The following is a 25,654-nucleotide window of genomic DNA, read 5'->3' on the forward strand; positions in this document are numbered from 1 at the left end:
TTCAGATGGAATCCATACACCCCAAATGACACCATGTGATTTCATGAAGCCGCTGCTGTAGCTCAGTATTAATAAGGAAAGGTCTTGGGCCCTCAGCTCAAGGTGAGACGAGTAATCTTCTCTGATGATGAAATATAACAGCTCATTGCTCCTTTCTCCCTTTTCTTCATTAGACCCTCTTGAGAGCTTTCCTGTTCTTCGGCCCCAGTTATCTCTACAGTATCTGTCTTTCCTCCCTTCTGAGTGTTCTTTGTTTCTGTTTTGTTAGAAAGCCCTTGTCCCAGGTAGTGGTGAAGTTCTGTTTGATTCTTACTACTTAACATTACTGTTTTAGTATCTCCTGAATGCTTGTTAGGTGTGGATGATAGTTATGTAATTATTACAGCTGCCATTTATGGAATACTTATCATGTACCAGGTGCTTTACAGAATCCCATACTTGCAACTACCCATTTAATGTAGACATTCTGTGATGTGTAGGTACTATTTTTATTTTCATTTGAACCCAGGTCTACATTCAAGGCTTGCATGATACTATGTGCCATTGTAATATCAAATAGGACCTGAAATTGGGGAGCAGCATGAAGGAGTTGAAGTAGCAGGTAGAGTTAGGAAACCCAAATCTCAAACTCAACTGTCTTTACAACTTATTTATTTATTTATTTTTGGACCAGGGATTGAACCCAGGGGCACTTAGCCATTGAGACACATCCCGAGCCCTTTCTCTCTCTCTCTCTCTCTCTCTCTCTCTGTGTGTGTGTGTGTGTGTGTGTATTTTTAAATTTTGAGACAGAATGGCAGTTATCAAGAATGCAAGCAATAATAAGGATGTGGGGGAGAAGGTATCCTCATACATTGTTGATAGGATTGCAAATTGGTGTAAACACGTTGGAAAGCAGTATGGAGATGCCTCAGAAAACTCAGAATGGAACCACCGTTTGACTCAGGTATCCCACTCCTCGTTCTATACCCAAAGGACTTAAAATCAACACACTATAGTGAGGTAGCCATATCAATGTTCATAGCAGCACAATTCACAATAATTAACTGTGGAACAACCTAGATGTCCATCAATAGATGAATGGATAAAGAAACTATGGTATCAAAGGTCTTAAAAACAGCATACTACAGGAACACAGCCACATCAATGTTTATTGCAGCACAATTCACAATAGCTAAACTGAGGAACCAACCTAGATGCCCTTCAGTAGATGAATAGATAAAGAAAATGCGGTATATATATATACACAATGGAATATTATTCAGCAGTAAAAGAGAATAAAATCATGGCATTTGCAGGTAAATGGATGGAGTTGGAGAATATAATGCTAAATGAAGTTAGTCAATTCCCAAAAAACAAATGCCAAATGTTTTCTCTGATATAAGGAGGCTGATTCTTAGTGGGGTAAGGAGGGGGAGCATGGGAAGATTAGATGAACTCTAGATGGGGCAAAGGGGAGAGGGGAAAAGAGGGAGCAAGGGGGTAAAAAAAGAAGGTGGAATGAGATGAACATCATTACCCTAAGCACATGTATGAAGACACAAATGGTATGAATATACTTTATATACAACCAGAGATATGAAAAATATGCTCTATATGTGTAGTGTGAATTGTAATGTGTTCTGCTATCATATATAACAAATTAGAATTTTTTAAAAAAAATAAAATAGTACTCAGCATTGAAAGAGAATAAAATCATGGTATTTTCAGGTACATGGATAGAGTTGGAGAATATGATGCTAATCGAAGTAAGCCAAACCCAAAAAACAGTTCTTTTTTTTTTTTTTTTTTTTTTTTTTTTTAGAGAATTTTTAATATTTATTTTTTAGTTCTCGGCGGACACAACATCTTTGTTGGTATGTGGTGCTGAGGATCGAACCCGGGTCGCACGCATGCCAGGCGAGCGCACTACCGCTTGAGCCACACCCCCAGCCCCAAAACCCAAAAAACAAAAGGCCAAATGTTTTCTCTGATTGGTGGATGGTGATCCATAATGGGGGAGGGGCAGAATGGAGCAACTTTGGATTGGGTAAAAGGAAGGGTGGGGAGGGGAGGGGGCATGGGTCAGGAAAGATGGTGGAATGAGACAGCCATCATTACCCTAGGTACATATATGATTGCATGAATGGTGCAACTCTACATAATGTACAACCAGAGAACTGAGATATTGTGCTCTATTTATGTACGACAAATTGAAATGCATTCTGCTGTCATGTATAACTAAGTAGAACCAAAACAAAACAAAAAAAAATTTGAGGCAGGGTCTTGCTACATTGTTCAAGGCCTCACTAAGTTTCTGAGGCTGGCTTCAAACTTGTGATCTTCCTGCTTCAGACTTCTGATCTGCTAGGATCTTTACAACTCTTCTAAAAGCTAGAAGACTTGTTTCTGGAGCACCAGGATTGCCTCCATTTTCCCACCAGAGACCCTCAAAGGGTCTGTGCCTCAGACAAATGATTGTGTCCATAGCATCAGGCAGCTATAAAGCATGCATGGACATTGGCTTGGCAGTGCCTTTTTCAGTCAGTGGGTGATGGAGAACAGTGACTGGTGTGCCAAGGGGCTGGCCCTGGCAATTACAAATGTAGAGCCTACTTTCCCCTGGGTTGGGATGACAGGATACTTAAGATTTAGGACAGTGCCTGTGGGCACTCAGTATATGCTGGCTCTCACTGTCCTAGATTTTAGTTCATGGATATTCAAGCTAATAGAATCCTGTTCTTTTAGCTGCACATGAATCTAGGCTCATTGTTCAGAAGACACCAGATGTATCTCTCTGATGGCCCCAGTCCAATCGTGTGAATCACACCAACTCCTAAGTTTGGACCCAGAGATGACTGGAACTCGAGGCCAAAGAAGGCAAAGTATTTCCTTTTCCAATTCTGCTAAGTTCTTGAGTTAGTGGTGTAATGGAAACAGACAGCTGTGGGTTCAAATCCAGGCTCTACACTTGCCTCTCATGTGTCTGTTTCCACCCGGAGAGGGCAGTGAAGAGGGGTAGATTTGGGCTCTTCCCCAGTCCTGCCAGTTAATGGTCTTTTTACTCAGCCACTCACCCGTTTGGAAGGATGCCGCAGATGGTGGTCTTCATAAGCTTGTGAAAAACGGAGTGATGCACTTAATGCACGGGGTGTATAAACAGGATGTCCTGGTGGGCAGCGGCAGGAGTGAAAGGTCTGGAGCATCTTTACATGAGCTATTCATTTTTCAGGGCCTACACAATTTAGGTGAATAAATGGTCCCACGATTGACTTATTTATCCAAGCGCCAAATGAAACAGCTATGGGTGCCCTGCCTGTGGGCCAGAGTAGGTATGAGGGAGAGGCTTGTTCCGCAGCAGAGGTGCCAAGTACCACCTCAACCAGCCCCACTGCCCTCCACCACCGAAGTCCCTGGCTCCAACAGTGTTGCTTCAGCTGCTAGTAGTTAATGCTCCTTTACTTGGAAACGTTTTCGTGCTCCTGGGAGCAATGTGATGCCGCGAGGGCTCACTGTTCACCACCCGCCCGCCTTGTCTTCTTGCTGCCACCGGGATCTGCAGGCATCCTATTCCCAGCCCAATTTACCGTCTTTCAAGGTTCACCAGGTTGTGGGCCCAGGATCATTGGAGGATGGGGGCGGCGGATGGGGTAGAGAGCTGGGAACTTTTCCGGGAAGGGGCCCAGCAGAATCTTGGCTGGCGGCCGCGTTAGCCACGGCCGGAGACCCCAGGATAGGAGAGTGAATGGAAAGGTAGCCATGCCTGGAGTGGTCGCAAATCCTCCGTCAAGAGGAAGGAGCTGCGATCGGAGCCCCTGAGTGGAAGGAGCCCTCTCCCCCGCCCTACTTTCAGGTGCGAGGGCCTAAAGAGGGTCGAGTTCCAAGGTGGAAGGCTGGGAACTAGGAAGCATTGCGGGCTAGACACCCCGCCTTCCCGGTCTGGGGGGGCGTGGTGCGGCGGCCCGCGGGGCGGAGGGGACGGTGAGGCGGCTCTGCCTCCCCGGGAAGTAAGGCCCCGCCAAGCACAGCGCCGGAGGGTGCAGGCCCTCCCCTCCCGCGCCCGGGGGGACCCTACGCCTGTGTCCAGAGGAGGCCGGCGTCCAGCTGATGCACGCGGGGTGGGGGCGGGGGAGAGGCGGGGAGAAGAAAACTCACAACAAAACTTGCGTCGCGGCGCGCACGGCTCGACTTGAATGGAAGGAGCCCGCGTCCGCGGAGCGCAGCGGAGACACGGGAGAGAGTGTTCAGCCGTCGGGGCGCGGCACCGCGCGGGGCGCAGCAGGTACCAGGCGCCGGCGGCCGGGTGGGCCAGAGGCCGGGGGTCGAGACTGGGCAGCAGACTCAGACTTCCCCTCCTTCTCCCGACACCTCAACAGCTGCCTGGGGCGGAGCCGCCGCACTCGCCCCCCGGTCGGAGCCTGCCGGAGGGCAGACCCGGAGATCTTCCCCTCGGGTGCGACTCCTGAGCCATCCCGACCTGGGCAGGGAGGGGCCTTTTCTCTGGTCAGGCTAGTCCTAGACCCCAGGCCCCTCCTGCTGCGCACATCTGGAAAGAATCTGTGAGCGGATGGGGCGGAGGGAGATAGTGGAAGGACGCAGGAGGAGACTGAGAATGTGGGGGCAGGTGGAACTCGAGAGGGATGCGGACCCCTATATTTAAAGCCCGGGCCCAGAATATCCCCGCGTCTTTTCTTCAGGTTCTCCTGAGCCCAGACTCCAGCCTCATTACTGACCGAGAAACTGAGGCCCAGAAAGATGCAGAAATATGCCCCTAGGGCAAGTCGACAGGTGGGGCGCACCCCGCGCGCCTGCCTCGGGGTCCTGTGGGGCTCGGCTCTGCGCCCCTGTGCCGCACCAGCCCAGCGCCGCGCACTAGTGGAGCCTGGACTCAATCTGTCTAGGCGGCTGATTCCCGGTCAGGACAGCGGGACAGAGGTAGGAGCAGGAAGAAGGGAAGGCAAGGAGCGAGGTCCGCACTTTACAGCGAATGCAGCGGAAGCCCCAGGTTGTGGGTCCCGAGCCACAAGCATGGCCTGAGAGCGAGGCATTGGAATACCTGACGCACCGTCAGGTGTAAGAGGAGGTGGTGGCGGCGGCAAGCTCCCGGCTGCGTCAGGGGCTGGAGCTGGGAGGCAGCGGCAGCCTGAACTGCCGGAAAGAAGGAGGTACTGCAGCAGGGGCGATCTCTCGGCCCCGTGCTGCTTTGGCACCGACCGCTGATGGTCAGCAGTCTGAAAGTACATAGGGACCAGTATACCAGACCTGAGCATTGGCCCTTTGGCTTTGGGCCGGCTAGGGAAGATGAAGTTGCGCTCTGCCTTTGGAAGGCCAAAGCCAGGTAGGAGGGGCCCATCCAGATCCCCGGGCTCACACCACTCCAAGGTAGAAAAGCCCACCACTCAAAATAGTCTGTGGGCTGTCCTGGCAAGGATCTGTGGCTGGTCTGAGTGTTCCTGTCCACGCTGGGGTTCAGTCTACTCCTAGCCTAGAGTGGAAGTTAAGAAGTGTCAGATTCACATGACTGTTTTCATAATGATCTTGCATACTTTGTCCATTCTGTCTGAATCTTGGGAAGGGAGGAAGTTGCTAATGGTGGAGACTTTAGGCCTGGTGGAATCATGTATAAGATCGCTGATCACCATCTGCTTGGAACCCATGATAGCTCCCTATCACCATAATCTTTGCATAGTGGCTGATGCTCTTGGCAACCTGCCCCTAGCCCCAACTTCTATTCCTATGGATTCTCCTTAAACACACCTCCCTCTTCCCCCATCTCCACTCCTTGCCTTTGCTCATGCCCTTTCATCTGCCTGGAGTGCCTTCCCTTTAATTACTTGGAGAACTCCTACTCAACCTTTAAGAAAAATTTTAGCCCTGGCCTTGTTTTACTTACTTATCTATCTATCTATCTATTTATTTATTTTTGTAGTTGTAGATGGACAGAATGTCTTTATTTTATTTTTTATTTTTTAATGTGGTACTGAGGATGGAATCCAGTACCTTACGCATGCTAGGCAAGTGCTCTGCTACTGAGCTACAGCCACTGAGCTACAACCCCAGCCCCCTGGCTTTGTTTTTAACATACTAATCTGTAAACTGAGGAGTCAGACCAGATAATATTGCAAATCTTTTCCAGTTCTGCCCTTCACAAATTCATTCATTCAACAAACATATTCCTGAGTACCCACTCCATGTCTGGGGAGTCACAGGAGGCTTCACTGAGCTTCCAAGGACCAAGCTGGCAGGGTGCTGTGAGAGCACCCAGGGAGCACCCTAACCTAGAGGAGGGAGCAAAAGAGGCTATCCAGAGTAGGGGAATTTGAGGAGGAGATTTCTGGGGATGGGCAGCAGTGGGGTCCCCTTTGTGTTTGAGTTCTGAACCTGCAAACTAGGAAGGTAGCATCAGTAAGATGTTGCTGTCTGGCTCAGCACAGAGCAGGTAGGTGATCACTGAGTATTTACTTCACTGACCTTGAATGGAGGAAAAAGGTGGTTCTGGGGGCCCAGGATCTGCCCCCTGGCCTTTCCCTCTTCTTTTCTAGTTCTGCCTTAACCCCACCCCCACTTCTGGCCTTGAGATTTAGTTGGCAGCACGTGCCAGTTACTTACTCAGTAATAGTGACCCTGTGTATGGAAGACCTACTTGGTGCCAGCATCAGGCAGGGCCCATCCTGTCATTTAATCCTGGGGAGTAGCTCCCTCTGTTTCCTTGGCTTGTAAATGGAGGCTCAGATCAGTGAAGTGAGTCCTCTGGGCTCACACAGCAGTCAGGTTAGGACCTGTGTTCCCCTATGTCTAATGTTCTCCACCCAAGGAAGAGATTGCCATAGACTAAGCTGCTTTAAGGGTTTGAGTTGTCCCTCCCCAGGTAGACTTGAAGCTCTTGGAGACCCAGGGTCTGCTTCTCCACTGCTCTTCCCATGTGGCCAGGCACTCAGAAGGAGCCTTGGGGCTTACCTTACTCATCATTCTTATAAGAACAGATGGGAAAATTGAAGCTCAGATGGGTCATGGTGTGCCCAAGGTCACACAGCAAATCAGGTAGTAGAGCTGGAGCTGCCCAGGCTTCCATGGTCCTGAGGGTAGCTTGGAAAGTGGAGGACAAGGAGGTGCCACTGCAGCCACCACTCTTCAAGACATGACTATTCTTCCTACCTCACCATGGAATCCAGTTCCTCCTCTCCATCCCTGAAGCCCAGCACCTCCCTCTCTACCCAGGGTAAGCTTGTTTTCTCTCCCCTGTGCCATTCACAGCCTCACAAGCCACCCCTAGCTTGCCTGCCACACCCCTGTCCCTCCACAGCCCATCTTCCAGAGATAAGGCTAATACTCCCTGGCCTTACCTGGCCTAGACCTGTGTCCACTGCCTCCACCCATATCACTCCCAGTCCCCACCTGTCACCAGACAGTCTAGTGAGCTTTGTAGATCTAGTGCACAGCATGGACTCTCTTGCTCCAGGCCTTCACACACACTGACCCCACCCTTGCCTTATTTTCCATTGGCCTGATATTCATCCTTCAGAATGGCTAGACCAGGCTTCAATTCTGGGAAGCCACCTCTAGCAATATTAGGCTTCCCCTGGTCCCCTATGTTCTCTTAAGCGTCCCTCCATCCTATCCCTGAAGATACTGGGATCATCAGACTCAGTTTACACATAAAGCTCTAGGTCAGCACTATCTAATAAAATTGCAAGCCACAAATGCAATGCAACATAGAAGCCATGTTAAAGAAGTAAAATGAAATAGGCAAGTTTAATTTTGTTTAATATGTCCAAAGTATTATCCTGTAATAGGTATAAAAATAAATGTGAAATTATATATATTTACATTCTTTTTTTTTACTACATCTTTGAAATCCACATATACTACATTTTATACTTACAGCACAGCTCACTTTGGACTAGCCACATTTTAAGTGCCACATGTGGCAAGTGGCTACTAGAGGGGACAGTGTGAGCCTCTAAGGGGAGGAAGCTGCACCCAGCTGGGCTTGTCCCAGGCAGAGCAGCACAAGACAGCACTGAAGACATAGGCTGGGAGCTCAGCTTGACCACTTAACAGCTATTATAATGGCCGACCCCCATGGACTTCAGCTCCCCTATCTGTGAAGTGATGGAAACATTTTCAGTATGGTTCAGAATGCTAATATAAATTAAATATTTGTACAGATGTAATTTACAGATTTTTTTAGATACAAACAGAAGATAAGGGAAAAAGACCAGACTATCCAGTCAGTGTACAAGGTATGAGGCACCTGAGCTCCTTCCCCTAGATCCTTTGTCCCTGGTCTCCTGCCCTGAGTGAATTTAGGGCCCAGGCTTGGACCCGCACCCCTCTCCCAGGGACCTTGTCTGTGGTGGGGTCAGACAGCAGGGAGGGGAGGCTTGCCTCAGTTTAGTGCTGGCAGCTCCTGGGCTGAAGGCTCTGGAGCCAGCTGTAGGGTTCATAGTGAGCCAGGGGAGTGGCAGTCTGTGGACTGGCATTTGGTGAAGGCACTGAGGCAGCAGAGAGGAGGCAGGGTGAGCATGGGTCCAGACAGGTGTCACTCACTGCTGCCAACTGAGCCCAGGAGCTGGGTATGTGCTGGGCTCCCTTGTTCTCTGCCTGACTGTGGGGCTGGGACCCAAGTCTGCCTGGACAAGTGGACCTATGGGTGAAGGAGTCCCGGCTCTTCTTTCTCCTCACGTTTTTTTCCTTCTAGGACTTGTCATCCAAGGGATCCCTTTACACTGCCATCCCAATATGGGTAGGAAGTGGTTATTGGTACTGGGGTTCACTGCTTCCTGCAAAAGAAGGCAGGACCTTATCTACCTTCACCTGTGTCTCCAGCACCCAGTGTCAGGCTGGGTGCAGACAAGCCTCACCTTGGAGAATTGGCTGAGCCAATGAGGATTGCAAAGCTGTATCTGAAATCCATAGCAGCCAGCTGCAGGGCTGGATTTTGTAGATGGCCAGCATGTTGGTAACATCTTCTGAGAGCAGGTGGGCTTGTCTGACCAAAAAGCCCAGGTGAGGTCTAGACAAGGGGAGGGAGGAGCAGGGGATTCTGGAGTGGGCAGTGGTGTGGCTGGGAACGAACCACACCATGGAGCATATGAATAGTGGCAGGAAGAACTGACCTTTATTGAGCATTTACTGTGTGCAGTGTGTGCATCTTGCTGACCCTCTCAGTCTCCCATGATGGCAGTTCTGGTATCATTCCAAAGACAGATGAGAAGCTAAGGTTTAGATTGTTTCAAAACTTTCCTGAAGCTGGATGTGGTGGCACATGCCTGTAATCCCAGTGGCTTGGGAGGCTGAGACAGAGAGAATTGCAGATTCAAAGCCAGCCTTAGCAAAGGTGAGGCACTAAGCAACTCAGTGAGACTCTGTCTCTAAATAAAATACAAAAATAGGGCTGGGGATGTGGTTCAGAGGTCAAGTGTCCCTGAATTTAATCCCTGATACCAAAAAAAAAAAAAAAAAGTTGCCTGAAGTCACACTACAGTTAAGGACCAGAGCTGAGATGACAGCCCTGGTTGTGTGCCTGCAAAGCCCACTCGGCCATCTGTGTGATTGTATCCCCATTTCCCAAACTCTCCCAGGCCCAATTTCTGGTCAGAACCTTATAACCCTGATGTTGCCATGGGAGCGTTTTACTGGGCCATGTGCTTGTGGCTACCCTGCTCCAGACTGGGGTGGGAGCATAAAGGGGCCCTGAGGAAGATGAGGCCGAGGAGGTATGAGGAAAGAGGGGAGCCAGGCCTCCTTGACTACCCACTGGTCCATGTGACCTAAGCAGACTTGGGACCCAGCCCTTGGCTTGGATGTGCTGAGGCCTAGACACTTGTTCCTGCACTCCCTGCCCATTTATTGGGGCAAGTCTCTGTGCCACTCAGTACATAGCAATGGCAGCTCTTCATCACCTGACAAGTGCAGGGCTCTGTGTTTAGACATATCGTCTGCACGGTACAGATAAGGAAGTGGTGGCTCAGTGAGGTCCAAGCCCCCAAATGGTGCAGATGGGACTCAAACTGGGGTCTGTGTTCCCTATCACCTGACACAGCTTACCACATCCCAGTGACATTGACATTTCTGAGTTCCTGTCACAGTGACTCAGAAACCCAGATCTAAGTCAAGCCCAGGTCTCGGCACTGCTGGGACAGTGGCACTCCAGCTTCTTCCTTAGTCTGCACCCTCTCCTTTCTGCCACAGGGGACCATGCTGGGGAGGGACCTCCTGAGTATGGCAACGGCTATGTGAGCCCATTAGGCTCTGGTGAGGGCAGCCGAGCGTGTGAACACTGGAATGGGATGGGGTCACAGGGCAGCAGCAGCTCCCCTCACTGAGGCCTCCTCTGTGCTAGGCTTTGTGCTCGGTCTACCACAGACACTGGGAGTTGCTCACAGCCCCATGTGTGACAAAGACACAACCCAAGTCAACCAAGCCCTGGACCATCTTGGAATCTCCCCCTCATCATAGCATTTAGAGTTGGTTCTTAGAAAAGAAGCTACTGATTGGACAAGAGAGGGGAAGGGCATTCTGGGTAGAAGGAACAGCAATGTACAAAGGTTGGAGGGAGGATCCACCTCAGAGTTCTGTGTAACTGGGATGGTTGTGGGAGAGGCAGGGTCAAGTCCCAAAGATCCTGAATGGCTAGCTGAAGCTCTGGGATGCAACTGCTGATGCTGGACCACCAAGGCTTGCAGCTGTTGGAGGAGGGACAGTGGCTCCCTACACTACTGGTGCCAGGGCAGCAGGGGCTTAGCAAAGTTCAGATCCTGCTTCATCTTCTTTTCTGTGAGATGGAGATACAATTCCTTAGGACCCAACCTGCTGAGGGTTGAAGAAGCTTTTGCAGAACTGCCTGAGGACAGGGTCTCATCTCATCTCTTCACCTCACCCCACCCCTCCAGAGGGCAGCCCTGATGGAGGTTAGGTGGGGAGGGAAGGGTGGCAGGACAGCAGGGTGCCGAGGACGGGAACCAGAGTGGGTCCTGCCTTGTGCCACAGCAGGCCCTGTCATGTCTTTTGAGGGCCCAGGCCTTGTGCCCAGTGCATCTCACAGGCCAAGTCAGCCCTGACACCAAGGAAAGCCTGACTCAGCACCTCCCCCAGGTACCATGGCCCAGAGCAGGGCACTGCTGCTCCTGCTGCTGTTGCCACCACAGCTACACCTGGGACCTGTGCTCGCAGTGAGGGCCCCGATGTTTGGCCGAAGCAGCACCCACAGTCTGAGCCCTGAGGAGAATGAATTTGTGGAGGAGGAGCCTGTGCTGGTCCTAAGCCCCGAGGAGCCAGGGCCTGGCCCAGCTACTGTTGACTGTCCCCGAGACTGTGCCTGCTCCCAGGAGGGTGTTGTGGACTGTGGTGGCATCGACCTACGTGAGTTCCCCGGGGACCTGCCTGAGCACACCAACCATCTGTCCCTGCAGGTGAGGCTGATGTGCCAGTGATCATGAGGGATGCTCCCTATCTCTAGATTCAGGGTACAAGGCAGATTAGACTTGTAGAGTCCTGTCAGCTGTGGGTCCTGGACCAGGGTGGCCAGTAATAAGAAGAGACAAGTAGAGGACAACTCTTACATAGGTTCGCTTACTCATTCACATATAGACTATCTTTTGGGTTCCTGCTCTATATCTCCGGTCATGCGTGGGATGGTGGGCACAGAGGACTTGGACATGCCCTGCCCTTTAGGAGCTCACAGTCCATGGGCAAGGTAGAGACCAAAACAGAGAAACCGCACAAAAAGGACTCCCACTGTGGTGCCCAGAGCAGGCTCCTAATCCAGCCCCAGTTCAACCTAGGAAGGCTGGGGAAGGTGGTAAATGACCCAGGTTTTATAATGTTCTAAGAGGAAAGGGGGTCCATGGGGCTTAGAAAGGGAAGCAAAGTGGTTTCTGCTTGGGGAACAGCTATGGATGCTTGTCACCAAATAGAAATACCCAGGGGGTGGGTCTAGAAGGCAGATAGCCCACTAAGCATGAACAACTGTCTGTAGATGTCTACATGTGGGTTCCTTCTCCCCCACCCCTGTACTTGGGATTGGAGTCTCAGTGCATGCTAGACACGTGCTCTACCACTGAGCTACATTCCTACCCATACCTGTGGGTCCTTTGAAAGGCTCACACATCTCTGTGGTCACTGTTGTGCCCCCAGTACCCATATGAGCCAGCACCCAGATTCTGTTTGCCAAGACAGATGCCCAAGAGAGGAACTGGCTCCCAGGACTGGGACTAAGGATAGGTACAGGAGTCCCATGCAGCACCCCTCCAGACTGATGCTGCTTCCTCACCGCCCCCTTCCACTTCTAGAACAATCAGCTGGAGAAGATCTATCCTGAGGAGCTTTCTCGGCTCCAGAGGCTGGAGACTCTGAACCTCCAGAACAATCGCCTGACTTCCAGAGGTGAGGGGTCACCAGAGCCATGGGACACCAGGTGGGGACTCAGGGGCCTGAGCATTGCTGAGTATCCATGGGGAAAGCTTGGCCCTGCAGATCCTGGGGTGTGGAGGAGTAGGGCTGGGCTGGGTTGGTAGTGAGGCTGGTGAGGATGGGCTCCACATGTTCCAGGGGCTCCGTGATGTTGCCTGAAAGCCAGCTGTAGGTCTTTCTGAGACCTGGGACATGGGTTGGGGTGGAGCTTTGGAGTAGCCAAGCTTCCCAGGACCTTATCATAGACTCTTCCATTCACAGGGGCCTTTAGAATCTAAGAGCAGTCAAAAACAAAACAAAGAGCCATAACTCAAGCTTTGTTTTTTTTTTTTCTGATGACAAAAATGATATGTGATTAGGATAGAAAACTTAGAAAATAAAAGTGGAAAGAAAAATCACGGACGGTTCTGCCACTTTGAATTAATCACTATCGACATTTTGGTATATTTCTTTCCAATTTTAAAACAACCTTATTGAGGTGTGATTTATATACCATAAGGTGAACCCAACTTAATGGTACAATTTGACGAGTTCTAGTAAGTTTATGCAGATGTCCAACCATCTCACAATCCAGTCATTTTTTTCCCTAGTGTTTTTCAATTCATCGTTGAATTCCTACTTCAGATGTGATAATCAGCCTCTCTGAGCAGTCTTCCTGGTGGTGTTCCCCATGTTGCTGCAGCTCTTGCTGGCCGGCCTTTTACACCAGCCGGGTATCCGTGGAGGGACACTCCAGGGTTTATGTAACTGTTCCCTCTCATTAAAAACTTGGGCAAGTCCCAGCATCCGGGGGTCCTGGAGCTTGGAACTGAGTGTCAGAGTCTGGCCTTAGGGCTGGAGAGGGGCCAGCCTTGCTGGGCTCCCAGCAACACAACATCTGTCAGAGGGGCAGGGGCAAGCCAGGTGGCTGGAAGACCCAGAAGTGGTAGCCCTGCCCTACACGGAGCTGTCCCAGCTTGTCCCCCCACCAGTGGAGGGGTCTGGGTGTTAAGAGAGGCTCTGACACCTGTGGCCATCCCAAGGGGAACATTCCTTCCTGGCTGAAAGGGTCAGGCTACTTCATCCTTCAGTCCCTCAGCACGCACTTAACTGCTTGCTCCTGTGCTTGGGCCACGTGAGCAAGGAGAAAGGAAGTGGGGCTGGGCAGGCCTGTTGGGACTGACCAGGAAGGGATCTGAGTGGCCTGTCTCCCCATCCAGGCAAGTGGTGGGTAGGGCGAGGGTCGGGTGGCTCGCGTGCTTCCCTGCAGCGTCTCCTTCATCCAGGGCTCTGACCTGTCCTTTGAAGGGCTCCCGGAGGAGGCATTTGAGCATCTGACCAACCTCAACTACCTGTACCTGGCCAACAACAAGGTGAGGGCCTCGGAGGGCGGGGTGTACTGCCCTGCCCTCCAGGTGCTGTCTTCTGCTAAGTTCCATGAACTTCTACCAGGCCATTTCCTGGCTGGCTGCTGGGTCTAGCTTGCTGTTCACACATGACCCTGGAGGAGGGGAGGGAGACAGATCCCACCTAAGATATCAGAGTGTCAGATAATGAAGATAAGCTCAGGCCTCGGGGGGTATAGAAGAAAGAGACCCACTGCAGGGTGTCTGGAGGGCTTCGTGGTGGAGATGAAGTGAGGCAATAAAGGGTAGTCAGATTCCAGTGACCGGCCCTGAGGAGGGCACTGCAGAAGAAGAGTCAACAGCTGGTGTGGAGGTGTGTACCTGTGGTACCAGCACTCAGGAAGCCGGACACGGGTATCACTTGAGTCCAGGAGTTTGAGACTAGCCTGAGCAACCTAGTGAGACCCCCATTTCAAAACAGAAGAAATAAAGGACCAGCATGAGCCAAGCTCAAAATACACAGGGCCTATCCTAGCCTCTTCTCCCTGAACACTCTGGAGGCACCTTGTCTCCTCCAAGGCTCTGACTTCCATCTGCAATCTGGCCATGTCCGATGGCAATCTCCCGCCCTTTCCACTCCTGAAGCTTGAGACTTAAAGGTCTGCCTGCCACCTCGACATCCCCCCCCCAGGTGTCTAATGGAAGTGGAACTACTGCTTCTTGCCCCCAGCCCCAAAATTAATCCTCTATCTTTTCATCTGGGTGAAGGACATCTCTAATCACTACAGCAGCACTGGTGTGACCACAGATCAGGTGTCTTCTAGAGCCTGGGCATCCCTTACTCATGTCCAACCCTCTGCAGGTCCTCCACCTCTCTCAGGCACCAGTCTACCACCCCTCCCTGGATGCTCCTCTGCCTCATTTGCTTCTCTCCTTTCTCCTCAGGGCAGCCAGAGCAACATTTAAAATCTTGTCCACTTCTACCCCTCCATCTACCTAGGATGAGCCCAGGAGGATGTGAGGTGGGGGCAGATTAGAAATTGCTAGCAGACAGGCAGAGCCTTGACCATCAAGCTAAGTACTGGGGAGCCAGAGATACTTTGGTTCTGCTCTTTTGGGGAAGGGTAGAGGTTTCCACTCTAGAAAGATGGCGCTGGTTGTAGAGAGGAGACTTTTGAAGGGACCCAGATGAATAGCTGGCCATGGGCCCAGAGCTGGCCTCTGCTCTCTATTGGTCTTTCCGATGGACTCTTCCCTTTTCAGCTGACATTGGCACCTCGATTCCTGCCAAATGCCCTGATCAGCGTGGACTTTGCTGCCAACTATCTCACCAAGATCTATGGGCTCACCTTTGGCCAGAAGCCAAATTTGAGGTCAGAGGGTGATGGTCCTGGACTTGGCAGGGGCAAAGGGAAGGGCTGAGGTAGAGCTGCCTCTCCTGTGTGAGGCACAGACAAGACCCTGAGAGGGATGTGCTATGTAGTGGGGGATCAAGGGCGATGCTCAGAGCTGTGGTGGAGGGACACCCAAGGCCTGGAGGAGCTCAGGGTCCAAAAGGATGGACCTAGAGGATAAGGAAGATGTGTCCAGGGGGTGAGAACACTGTGTTTGGGAATAGTGGGGACAGGATGGAGGGCAGCCCCTTCCAGCAGGCAGAATGGCCCTGTACTGGAGCTGCTTTGGGAGGAGCAAGTACCTCCAGCACAGGTGTAGTGTGGAGGGGGTCAGGAAATCCTGTTTCTTCCTGGTGGGGTGCTGACCCTTCTGGTGCCTGGTCCAGAAGCTGTGTAGGTGAGGTCTGAGGCTCTTTAACTGCATCCTTGGGTTAATATGGGAGGAGGAGAGCACTCTGGACACTGGTCCCAGCCTCAGCAAAGGTTTGAAGCCTCACTGGGAAGTTGGCCTTGGGCCCCTCAGGTTGGGTGAAGACTATGCCTTGACCCCCAGGTCTGTGTATCTGCACAACAACAAGCTAGCAGATGCGGGGCTGCCGGACAGTATGTTCAACGGCTCCAGCAATGTCGAGATCCTCATCCTGTCCAGCAACTTCCTGCGCCATGTGCCCAAGCACCTGCCACCTGCCCTGTACAAGCTGCACCTCAAGGTAAGGAGGGGAGAGAACAGGGAGGGGGAAGAGCAGACCCCTAGCTGGGGCATGAGAGTAGGGACTGCAGGAAAAGAGCTGGCCCAGTGGGCACAGCACTGCCACCAGAGGCTATGGGGCTGTGGGCACATGATGAAGATCAACAAGTCACTGTAGGAAAGCAGGGAGACACCTGGGCACCTGACCTTTGGTGTGGGTTATGTGGGGGGCTGTCAGCTCACACCCAGATGCTCTGAGTTTCCTCTTGGTGGTCCCCTCTCCACAGTCCCCTCTCTACACCTTATCCTGGGGCCCTGTCCCTGTCCCTTGCATCTCCCTCATTCTTCCCTCCCTACTTTTCCACTCTCTAGAACAACAAGCTGGAAAAGATCCCCCCTGGGGCCTTCAGTGAGCTGAGCAACCTGCGAGAGCTGTATCTGCAGAACAACTACCTGACTGATGAGGGCCTGGACAACGAGACGTTCTGGTGGGTCCTCCTCTCACACATCCTCAGCCTCACTGTTGTACCCAGCAAGCTCCGCCCAGGGCCCACCCCCAGCCACACACTTTCAGGCATCCCTTGCAGATCTCCCCTGGCCACTTTCCCTGTAAGGCTTGTGCCTCAGTTGACAATGCTGTCCCCAAGAAGAGTTGATGTGTATAACTAAGGGCTGCCAAGGTGGCAGGGAGTCCAGGAAATGTTGGCGGAGACTGGCTTATTGGTACCAAATACATACTTGAACATTATTGTTGAAGACCAATATATTTTCATTTTGGGGGACCCAGGGTAGCCACAAAAGGCTAACATAAGTTTCCACTGTGGCCCTCAAAGCTCTCATATATCAAAAACTTTGCACAGATCCTTCCCACACTGAGCTGTCTCCCAACCCCCATGCTTGGGTGAATTAGAGACAGCAAGCCCCCCCCCCCCCACACACACATACACACTCCCTTGGGAATAATGGTAGGATCAAGCAGATGTGGGTTCCTGCCAAGTTCTAATTCCTTCCTTCCCCCAGGAAGCTCTCCAGCCTAGAGTACCTGGATCTGTCTAGCAACAACTTGACGCGGGTCCCTGCAGGACTGCCGCGGAGCCTGGTCCTGTTGCACCTGGAGAAGAATGTCATCCGGAGTGTGGACGCCGACGTGCTGACCCCCATCCGCAGCCTTGAGTACCTGCTGCTGCACAGCAACCAGCTGCAGGCAGACGGTATCCACCCGCTGGCGTTCCAGGGCCTCAAGCGGCTGCACACCGTGCACCTGTATAACAATGCCCTGGAGCGCGTGCCCAGCGGCCTGCCCCGGCGCGTGCGCACCCTCATGATCCTGCACAACCAGATCACGGGCATCGGCCGAGAGGACTTCGCTACCACCTACTTCCTGGAGGAGCTCAACCTCAGCTACAACCGCATCACTAGCCCTCAGATACACCGCGACGCCTTCCGCAAGCTGCGCCTCCTGCGCTCACTTGACCTTTCAGGCAATCGCTTGCACACGCTGCCACCCGGCCTGCCACGCAATGTGCACGTGCTGAAGGTCAAGCGCAATGAGCTGGCTGCTCTGGCACGCGGGGCGCTGGCAGGCATGGCCCAATTGCGGGAGCTCTACCTCACTGGCAACCGACTCCGCAGCCGGGCCCTGGGTCCCCGCGCTTGGGTGGACCTCGCCCATCTGCAGGTGAGGAGGGCTGGGCCATGCCTGTGGGGTGCTATTGGTATGGCTGCCCTGCCCCATTCGTCTATGGGACATGGTAAGGGCTGGGCCGTGAGGGAGGATCCTCTGGTATAGCCAGACTGAGCTCATTTACTTTCAGGTATCCATTGGGGAGAATAGGGAGGCAGAGGCTGGGCCTTAAGGTAACAGGGAGGTGGCCATGCAGAGGACATGACTAGCGTGCCTGGGTTAGCCCAGCCCACTTTAGGCAGAGTACAGAAGTGTTTGTCTAGAAGGGCCAGGTCAGGCTCACCACAGGTAGTTAGAGGTTTAAGGGCTGTGGAAGTAGGAGCTCATGCCTGCAGGTGGGAGCCCCACAGGACCACTTGGAGGCAGTTCAGGTAGCTTGGGAAAGTCCAGCTCACCCCACTGCAGGTACAGTGGTGGGTTCTTGGAGAAGGCTGGGCCTTGGGTTGGGAGGGTATTGCTCATGTCATGGGCTCATCTCACCATACTGCAGAGTGCTACGGGTGGGGAGTCTGCCCAAGGCATTCTGAGGTTGGCCAGTGAGTGTGACTGCTGTGGCCACATGGTCAGAGTCAGTGATGTCTGGGCACATGCACTGAGCTTTTTTTGAGTAACAGGTGGAACCTCCCAACTTAACAAGTATAGGCAAACATGAAACTTTACAGCAGAAGCAGGAGGGTGTTGCTGAAATGCTGGGTGGTTTCCCCCTGAACTGGCCACAGCCCCCCTACTGCCATACCAGAGCCCCTTCACAACCAGACCTCAACCTGGAGGCTCTGGGCCTCCACATTGCTGACCCCTCACCCCAAGACATCCTCTGCTCTCTTTCTCAGGGTTCTGCTCAAGTGCTATCTCCTTGGGAGGCCTTCCTTCGTTTTGTTTTTCTTCATAAGCCTGGTCCCCCGAGACCTCAGGTCCTCTGCTTGCTCTCCTTGACTGCCCTTCCAGACCGAATAAGCAGCAAGCGTGGGCTTCTGGTCACTTCCTCGGGAGGGATGACTAGATAATTGATCCAACTTTATAGAACTTGCTATCTGGACTAGGGTGTCTGAACAGAGTGCAAGGGAGAGGTTGGGGGAGCCCTGAGGCAGAGCAGGGTGGGGTGTGCCAGGCAGCTGATCTTGCAGGTCAGCTGGGGTCTCACCTCATCCAGACTGCCCTGCTGAGTACCAGACCCCAGCATCTAGTCCTCTGTGCTGCCCCTCTTGACTGTCCCTTGGGAGCTTATTCTTGAGGACCCAGAGCCCATATCTTCTCCTCCATGCCCATTCCTCCTGCTGCATTTTCCAACTCACTGAAGGGACAAGACAGCATCCATCCCGGGGGACCTAGAAGCTGTCCTTGGCATCCCCTTCTGCCCTACTGACTTCCCTAGAAGCCTAGCAGCACCTGACTTTGCTGTGCTACCACCATATCTCTGTCTGTCCACTTTTCTCCAGCCCCACTACCCACACTCCAGAGCAGGCCACCATACTTTTTGCCTGGGGCCCAGCTCCCCAGCTCATCACTTGAGTACTCCATATGCAATTAAGGGTATCTTTAAAAACATGTCCTCTCATATTCCTGTCCTGATTCCACAGCTCCCCCTGGTCTTTTGGGGGCCCAAGACAGACTCCTGGCCATGGCCTTCAAGGCCTGCTCTGCCCCTGTTACCAATGAACTTTGCTTGAAGTACCTCTCCATGCTGCCCACCAGTGATAGCTACTCAGTCATGACTTTCATCTGTTCCACCAGCCTACGTGCAGCCCCTACTGTGTGTCAGACAGTTACAGAACTGGGAACCTGTGGGGGCTAAGACAGATAGAGGGCCACTACTACCTGGAGCACACACCTAGGACTCAACTAGGACATTGCCTCCTCTAGGAGGCCCCTTTCTCCTTTACCACTCATGGCAGGTCAGCTGCCTCCCTGAGCCTGGGGGAGCTCATCCAGGGATGTCTGGTGGACAGAGGACTTTTCCTCACACTGTGATCTTTCTACAGGCAGCTGCTCCTGCTGCCTCAGAGCCTACCCTGGAGAGCTTTCCCTGGCCCGAGGCTGGGCCACGCTCCCCCCCACCCCACCTCAGCATAGCCAATTCCACTGACTTGTCCTTTTCAGTTTGGGTCCATCTGTACAGCTGGTCTGGCTTCCTGAAGGTGGACACAGTGTCTCAGTGGAGTCTCTGTCCCCTGAACCCATAGGCACAGGATGTTTGGGATGCATGAGGAAATGGCTGAAGTGGAGACACATCGAGGGCACTGAGTACTGTGGGGACAGCAGAAAGCAGGAGCAGGTGTAGGGGTGATCCGTGAAGCTCTTGCTTCCCTGGAATCCTGATGCCAATGTGCCTGGCTGTCTGGATTCATGGCCCCAGTTTTTGACCCTGAGATTGGCCTCAGGGTAAGGAAGGGAGCTTATTGATCTTGGGGTCCTGCCCTGTGGCTGTACAGTGTCCCTCATAATAACCTGAGGGACAGTGAAGGTGGCCACAACAGCACATGCCAAAACCTCCTGCCCACTGCAGGTGTGTTCCTCTTCTGGGCAAACCCATTCCCGCTTCCCTGGCTATGGGCTCCTGGCGCTTGATTACTGAGTCTGACCAGCCTGGTACAATCCTGGCTATTGTACCAGGATCACTGTAGGCCTCACACCCTTGCTCAGGACCCCTGTGCATGTGGCCCTTGAGGTCCACAAATAAACACCCCACTTGTGTGCCCTCTAGGGCCAGTGGAGCAAAATTCAAAGACTGGAGGACCCTTGGCCTCTGCCTGTCCTAGGTCTTTAATCTGATAGGAGAAGTGTGTTAAGAATTAAGGACTGTTGGGGCTGGAATTGTGGCTCAGCGGTAGAGCGCTCGCCTAGCACATGTGAGGCCCTGGGTTCGATCCTTAGCACCACATAATAATGAAATAAACATAATGTGTCTAACTAAACTAAAAAACAATAAATATTTTTAAAAAAGAATTAAGGACTGTGAAACCCAAATATCTTGGCTATGACTTCATGTGTGAAGGCAGAGGTGCTGGGTAGGGCCTATATCAATTAGAACAAGGGTTTGGAGTCAGGCACAACAGGTTTCAGCCTCTTACAGGCTGTGTGTCCTTAAATCACATACCCTCTTTGAATTTCTATTTTCCCACCTGGAAAATGGAGATAATCATAGACCCCCTCTCCTCAACAGGATTATCATTAGATTTAGATAGGCTGGGGTTTGGTGGGAGTTTTGTAAGCTGTTAAGTGCTTTGCACAGGTGGGAGTCCCTGACTCCCATGGTCACCTCTGCAGCTGCTGGACATTGCTGGGAATCAGCTCACGGAGATCCCCGAGGGGCTTCCCAAGTCTCTCGAGTACCTGTACCTGCAGAACAACAAGATTAGCACCGTGCCTGCCAATGCCTTCGACTCCACACCCAACCTCAAGGGGATCTTTCTCAGGTAGTAAGTCCCCCATGCCCTGCATACAACCCTTGGCACTTGCCCAACTCCAGCCAGACAATTGAGACCCAGGAGTGTCTCATATGAAGAGACCAGTGTTCAGAGCCTGGTTCCACTACTGCCTGGCTGTGGGACCCTGGAGACATTAAAGAACCCCATGAGCCTCTGCTGTCTCAGCCCTGAAGGGTAAGGACAGTTCTGGCCAGGTCTGATATGCCTCATAAATGGACTTTGGAAACTTTAAAACCAATGCACCATAGTGTTTTTGATGTTAATGTGATGGGAAGGAAACCCAAAAAACATCTTCCTGATTTATAGTTGGAAAAACTAAGGCCCAGACAGCACAGGTGACTGCTTTATCCACAGTCAGCCAGACTGAGCCTGGGCCGTAGAGCCACGATGTGAACATCCAGATCCTCCCTGGGCTCTAGGGATGTGGGACTGGAGTTTGCAGTGATTCCAAGGACCTAGCTCCTGGAGGATATGGCACTTCCATCCAGAGCCAGTGTAGTTCTTCCCAACACCCCCACACCCCAATCCCAACCCTCAAATCAGATTTGAAACAGAAGAGAGTAGAGCAGAAAGCCAAGAGCTTGGTGACATTGGGGTGGAGTGACATATGTTTAGGCTTCTACAGTGAAGCTGAGGTGCAGAGAGTAGGGGAGCCTGAGAATAGTGTGTCTGGCTCATTTCAGCAATGGCCTTGCCTGTGTGCCAGCTCAGGCTTTGGGGTTAGTGCAGGTGGGCAGGCAGAGAGGCATTCCCAGGTCTTCCACTCCCAAAGTCGTAGTGAATGTGTGTGCAGAGGGAGAATTCTTGCTTTATGGATGACCAGCCCAGTGCCATTCCCTGCCCCCAAGCCATTGTTACCCTGAACAACTGAGACTTCCCACAGTGCACCATGCTTCTCCACCCCAGGCCTTTTCAACTTGATGTATCATCTCCTGGAGGGCTCACTCCCTCCTCTTTTACCTTCCAAGGTAGATAGTGGGGAGGGACCCCAGAAGTGGGCGCCTATGCTGACCCCCACGTGGATGACTTCCTAGGTTTAACAAGCTGGCCGTGGGCTCTGTGGTGGAAAGTGCTTTCCGGAGGCTGAAGCACCTACAGGTCTTGGACATCGAAGGCAACTTTGAGTTTGGTGACGTTTCCAAGAACCGTGGCCACTTGGAGAAGGAAGAAGAGGAGGAGGAAGAGGAGGAAGAGGAGGAGGATGAGGAAGAAGAGGACAGGAGATAGGGACAGGATGACACAGCTCTGGCCTAGGTAGGTGGCCTCTCCTAACCTTGCTTTCCTGTTCCTACCCCAGTCTAGGCTGTCTCTGTCCATTCTTCATTCTCTGGCCTCTGTTTCATCCCTTCATTTTGTAAATCTACATGCTCATTTTGCAGATAGGGATGCAGCAGGCCCTGGGTTGGGGTATGACATCAAGCCAAGGAGACCAGTCAGTGCCAGGGGATTCTAGTCCAAAGTGATAGGCACTGTGATGGCAGCAGCCCAGGAATGGACTGGACTTAGGGCCTGAGGCTTGGGAATGAGGTCTAGGCTGGAGATGGGGATCCAGGCATTTTGAGCTTTGAGACAGGCACTGAAGCTGCAGATGGCTGATGCTTCCCTAGGGTGAGCAAGTAGGGGGCCTGCAGAGGAGGCTGAGATGGAGCAGTCAGGAGAGGAGGTGGGAACCACAGACTAGCAAGCACTGGGGTGGGGGTGCCTAGCTGACCATGGGGCATGGAGAAGATGGACAATTGGATCATCCATGTCTGGGTTTTGCACACGCATGTAACACAGGTACCTGCACCCATGCACATGCACACAAACGCACACCTTTGTTTCAGCATACATATACCAATGGACACACCCATGTCTAAGCATGTACACACATTCACAAAGCACACACAGAACATGCATGCCATTCACGTGCATGCAGAAACACACATATTCCATGACACATTCATAGGCACAGGCCGTGTAGTAATAGCATTCACAAGTGTGCCTGCATGTGAGCACACACATGTACCCACACACTCAGGCCCTTGCATGTGGACACACATGTGCATGCATGATTCATACAGACAGGCTTCTCCAGAAGTGGGGTACCCAGCCGGGTCAGTACTGCCGAGAGGCTGAAGGAGCTACTGGACTTGTCCACATGGAGTCATCTATGACTTTGTAGCAAGTGACTACAGGGAAAAATGGGAGTGAAGAAGTGGATCCAGGAGTGTAGATACCCTCAGGACGTCTGGTTTGAAGAGATGCAGGGGCAGTAGTGGGCGCATGTGAGCTCAGGAAGGGCTCATTTCATTTGCTGCTCCTTTAGGGATGAAGCTGGTTTCGCTGCTGGTGGTGGCCATGAGGAGTGTGGTGCAGTCATAGGCAGGCTGATAGTGGTGGCTGGATCTGAAGTCACATCAGCCAATGAGTTCAGCCTTTCACCTTCTCCATGCAGTAGGGGGTGCTTAGCTGACCATGGGGCACAGAGAAGAGGGACAGTTGGATCATCCATGGCTGGGTTTTGACCAAGGGTATGGGACCAAGAGGACAGGGAACAAGGAAATAGAGTATATTAACAAGAGGATGACTGAAGTCATGGGTCCTGAGGGCCAGCCTAGGTAGGGAAGGCAGTAGAGACCCTGAGGAATCATTATGCATAGACACTGGGGAGGGTGTTAGAACTTGGGCACAGTGACAGTGGGTGGTTGGAAGGAGAGGCAGGTAGTCGGGGAGATGTCAGAAGTTAGTTAAGAGTTGGGAGTGAGTCATGCGGGGGTCACAGGGCCAGGGTATAGACATGGGTGGGGGCTGCTGGGCCACTTAAGGATGTTGACCTGAAGCAGGGTATGGGGCAGAGAGGAGCCTGCAGGACTGTTGGTGGATGGCTTCAGACCAGTGGGTAGACAGAAGGAGTGGGGAAAGGGGTGGGTCCCCGTTGATAGAAGCAGGACTGGCAGGGCTGTCTGAATGTGAAGGTGCAGACCCAGAGCCAGTGCCCCAGAGTCCCTGGCCCTACTTTTGGGGCCAGGTGTGAAGGTGGAAACCCTTCTCCTGAAGCACTGTCTTCATGTGGAGCCAGCAGCCAGCAACAGGGGTGACTGGCCATTCAGTGAGGACTTTGTGGCCCTCATAAGGAGGGTTGTGGAATCCTGAAGTAGGGGATTGTCACCTTTAAAAGACATTGGACATAGTCAGCATTTGAGGACAACCCTGGGAAAAATCTTAGGGAGCGGCCAATGGAACCCAAAGGCTCTCCTGCCCACATTGGCCTGGACACTTCTCTCTGGCTCCAGGCTTCCAGGGGTGACTCCCCCTCCTCATTCAGAGGAGCCTGGCCTACCCAGAGACCCCCCAATCAGGGTCATCTAACCTAACCTCTAGTCCATCTCTCCCAGGCTGGTTGTGGCTGGTAGCTCTGTCCTGGGCTGGCCCCTGACCTCTCCTACATGTTCTGCAGGACAATGGACCACCGGACTCCTTTCTGCAGCACATGCCTGTGCCCTGTGAGCCCCCATCTGCCACGGTCACATGGACACAGCCAGCGCTAAACCACGGGGCATCCCTCACACCACAGGCTAAACGCAGTCTCATATCCCTGCCCCTTCCTGCAGTGTGCCTCACAACCAGACACGTGCAGACACCACGTCACACCCCCACACACAGCTCGGCCACACACACAGCCAGCTGCTGCACATCACCCTCCAAACCATCGCACTCTGCCCAGGCCCGCCACTGCTGCCTTGCCTGCTCCCTGAGTCATGCAGACTTGGGGAAGGATCTGGCCTATGAGAGAGCCCACTCCCTCCTGTTCTCTCTCTCTCTCACACACACACAGACACACACACACAAACACACACACACAAGCAAATATACAAGTCACTTGCCATCTGCCCCGTCCTCTGTCCATCAGTCCCCTGAAGAAGACACAGCTCAGCTCCTTGTTCTGTGGTGGTGGGGTACTTTCCACTCTCTGGAACTCACAAAAGCTGGCTTTTGTTCCTATTCCTCCCTTTGGGGACAGGAACCTTTTGGACTTCTGCCCTGGCTCTGCCCCTGCCCCCCAGGTGCTAGAGCAGTCACCCTGCTGAGAGCCCCATCCTGCCTTGCCCTGTCAGGCCGCAGGCACTTTCTGATAGACAAGCCCCACTGAGGGAGCTTTGGGGCAGGAGGGAGGCAAGGCCCAGAGGATCCAGAAAAGGCCCAGCTGTGCCTCTAAGACACTCTTGAATCTTTGGGCCTGCAGGGAAGTTCTGGGTGCTTTGGGTGTTATTTTTTAAGGAAAAAAATGATAAATATCTCAAAGTTGATTTTTCTTGTTACAGAAAATCTAATATAAAAGCATTATCCCTGTCCTTGCAGCCGTGTCTGCGTCTGTGTGCTTCCAGCCACGTGCTGGGCTGGCGTCAGCGTAGGGTTGGCAGCCTACATGCAAATCTGCACTTTGGCCAGACCAGAAGGAATCAGGGCAAAGTTCAGGTCTCGGGGCTCCCAAAGGAGTCACACAGGCAGAGAGCCAGAGAGATGGGCTTAGAGGTAGGTGAAGAGGCCTGGGGATTCCCACAGCTGGGTGGGAATCAGCAGGTAGGCCCACACTGCCTGCTCTGCATTCTCAGGAGCTGAACTTCAAGCAAAGGACCTGTTGGGCTTCGGGCTACTCAGGGCTCACCTGGAGGGTTGCCTTTATACTGAGGGGCTGTTATTGATGGGGTCAGTCCCACAGAGGTGGGAAGGGAATAGGATGCAAGCCTAGGAATGGGAGTAGA

At 52.5% G+C, this 25,654-nt stretch overlaps 1 protein-coding gene across 4 annotated transcripts; it reads left to right on the forward strand.

The window, feature by feature from the left end:
* Positions 1-4,143: 4,143 nt before the first annotated feature.
* On the forward strand, positions 4,144-25,235 carry Podn (podocan). 4 transcript variants are annotated; one of them, XM_026382248.2, is made up of 11 exons: positions 4,144-4,282; positions 11,077-11,393; positions 12,273-12,366; positions 13,681-13,745; positions 14,982-15,091; positions 15,666-15,822; positions 16,173-16,288; positions 16,821-17,478; positions 20,749-20,897; positions 21,944-22,163; positions 24,287-25,235. In XM_026382248.2, exons 2-10 carry the CDS (start codon positions 11,082-11,084, stop codon positions 22,134-22,136), a joined length of 1,854 nt encoding a protein of 617 aa, XP_026238033.1. In that variant the 5' UTR covers positions 4,144-4,282; positions 11,077-11,081; the 3' UTR covers positions 22,137-22,163; positions 24,287-25,235. The 4 variants fall into 4 exon arrangements, with proteins under 4 accessions (XP_026238033.1, XP_026238041.1, XP_026238030.1 ...); XM_026382256.2 differs by having other exon boundaries at positions 4,144-4,261; positions 24,273-25,235; XM_026382245.2 differs by having other exon boundaries at positions 4,144-4,261.
* Positions 25,236-25,654: the final 419 nt, after the last annotated feature.

This window comes from Urocitellus parryii, chromosome 11 (assembly GCF_045843805.1).
Source record: "Urocitellus parryii isolate mUroPar1 chromosome 11, mUroPar1.hap1, whole genome shotgun sequence".
Classification (NCBI taxonomy): domain Eukaryota; kingdom Metazoa; phylum Chordata; class Mammalia; order Rodentia; family Sciuridae; genus Urocitellus; species Urocitellus parryii.

What these genes read in the sequence shown, in the direction of transcription:
- Podn (XM_026382248.2), top strand. Translation starts at nt 11,082, where the DNA reads ATGGCCCAGAGCAGGGCACTGCTGCTCCTGCTGCTGTTGCCACCACAG. An exon ending in GGCCAGAAGCCAAATTTGAG is followed by an intron (nt 15,092 to 15,665) that starts GTCAGAGGGTGA and finishes CTTGACCCCCAG; the next exon opens with GTCTGTGTATCTGCACAACA. An exon ending in TGGACCTCGCCCATCTGCAG is followed by an intron (nt 17,479 to 20,748) that starts GTGAGGAGGGCT and finishes TCACCTCTGCAG; the next exon opens with CTGCTGGACATTGCTGGGAA.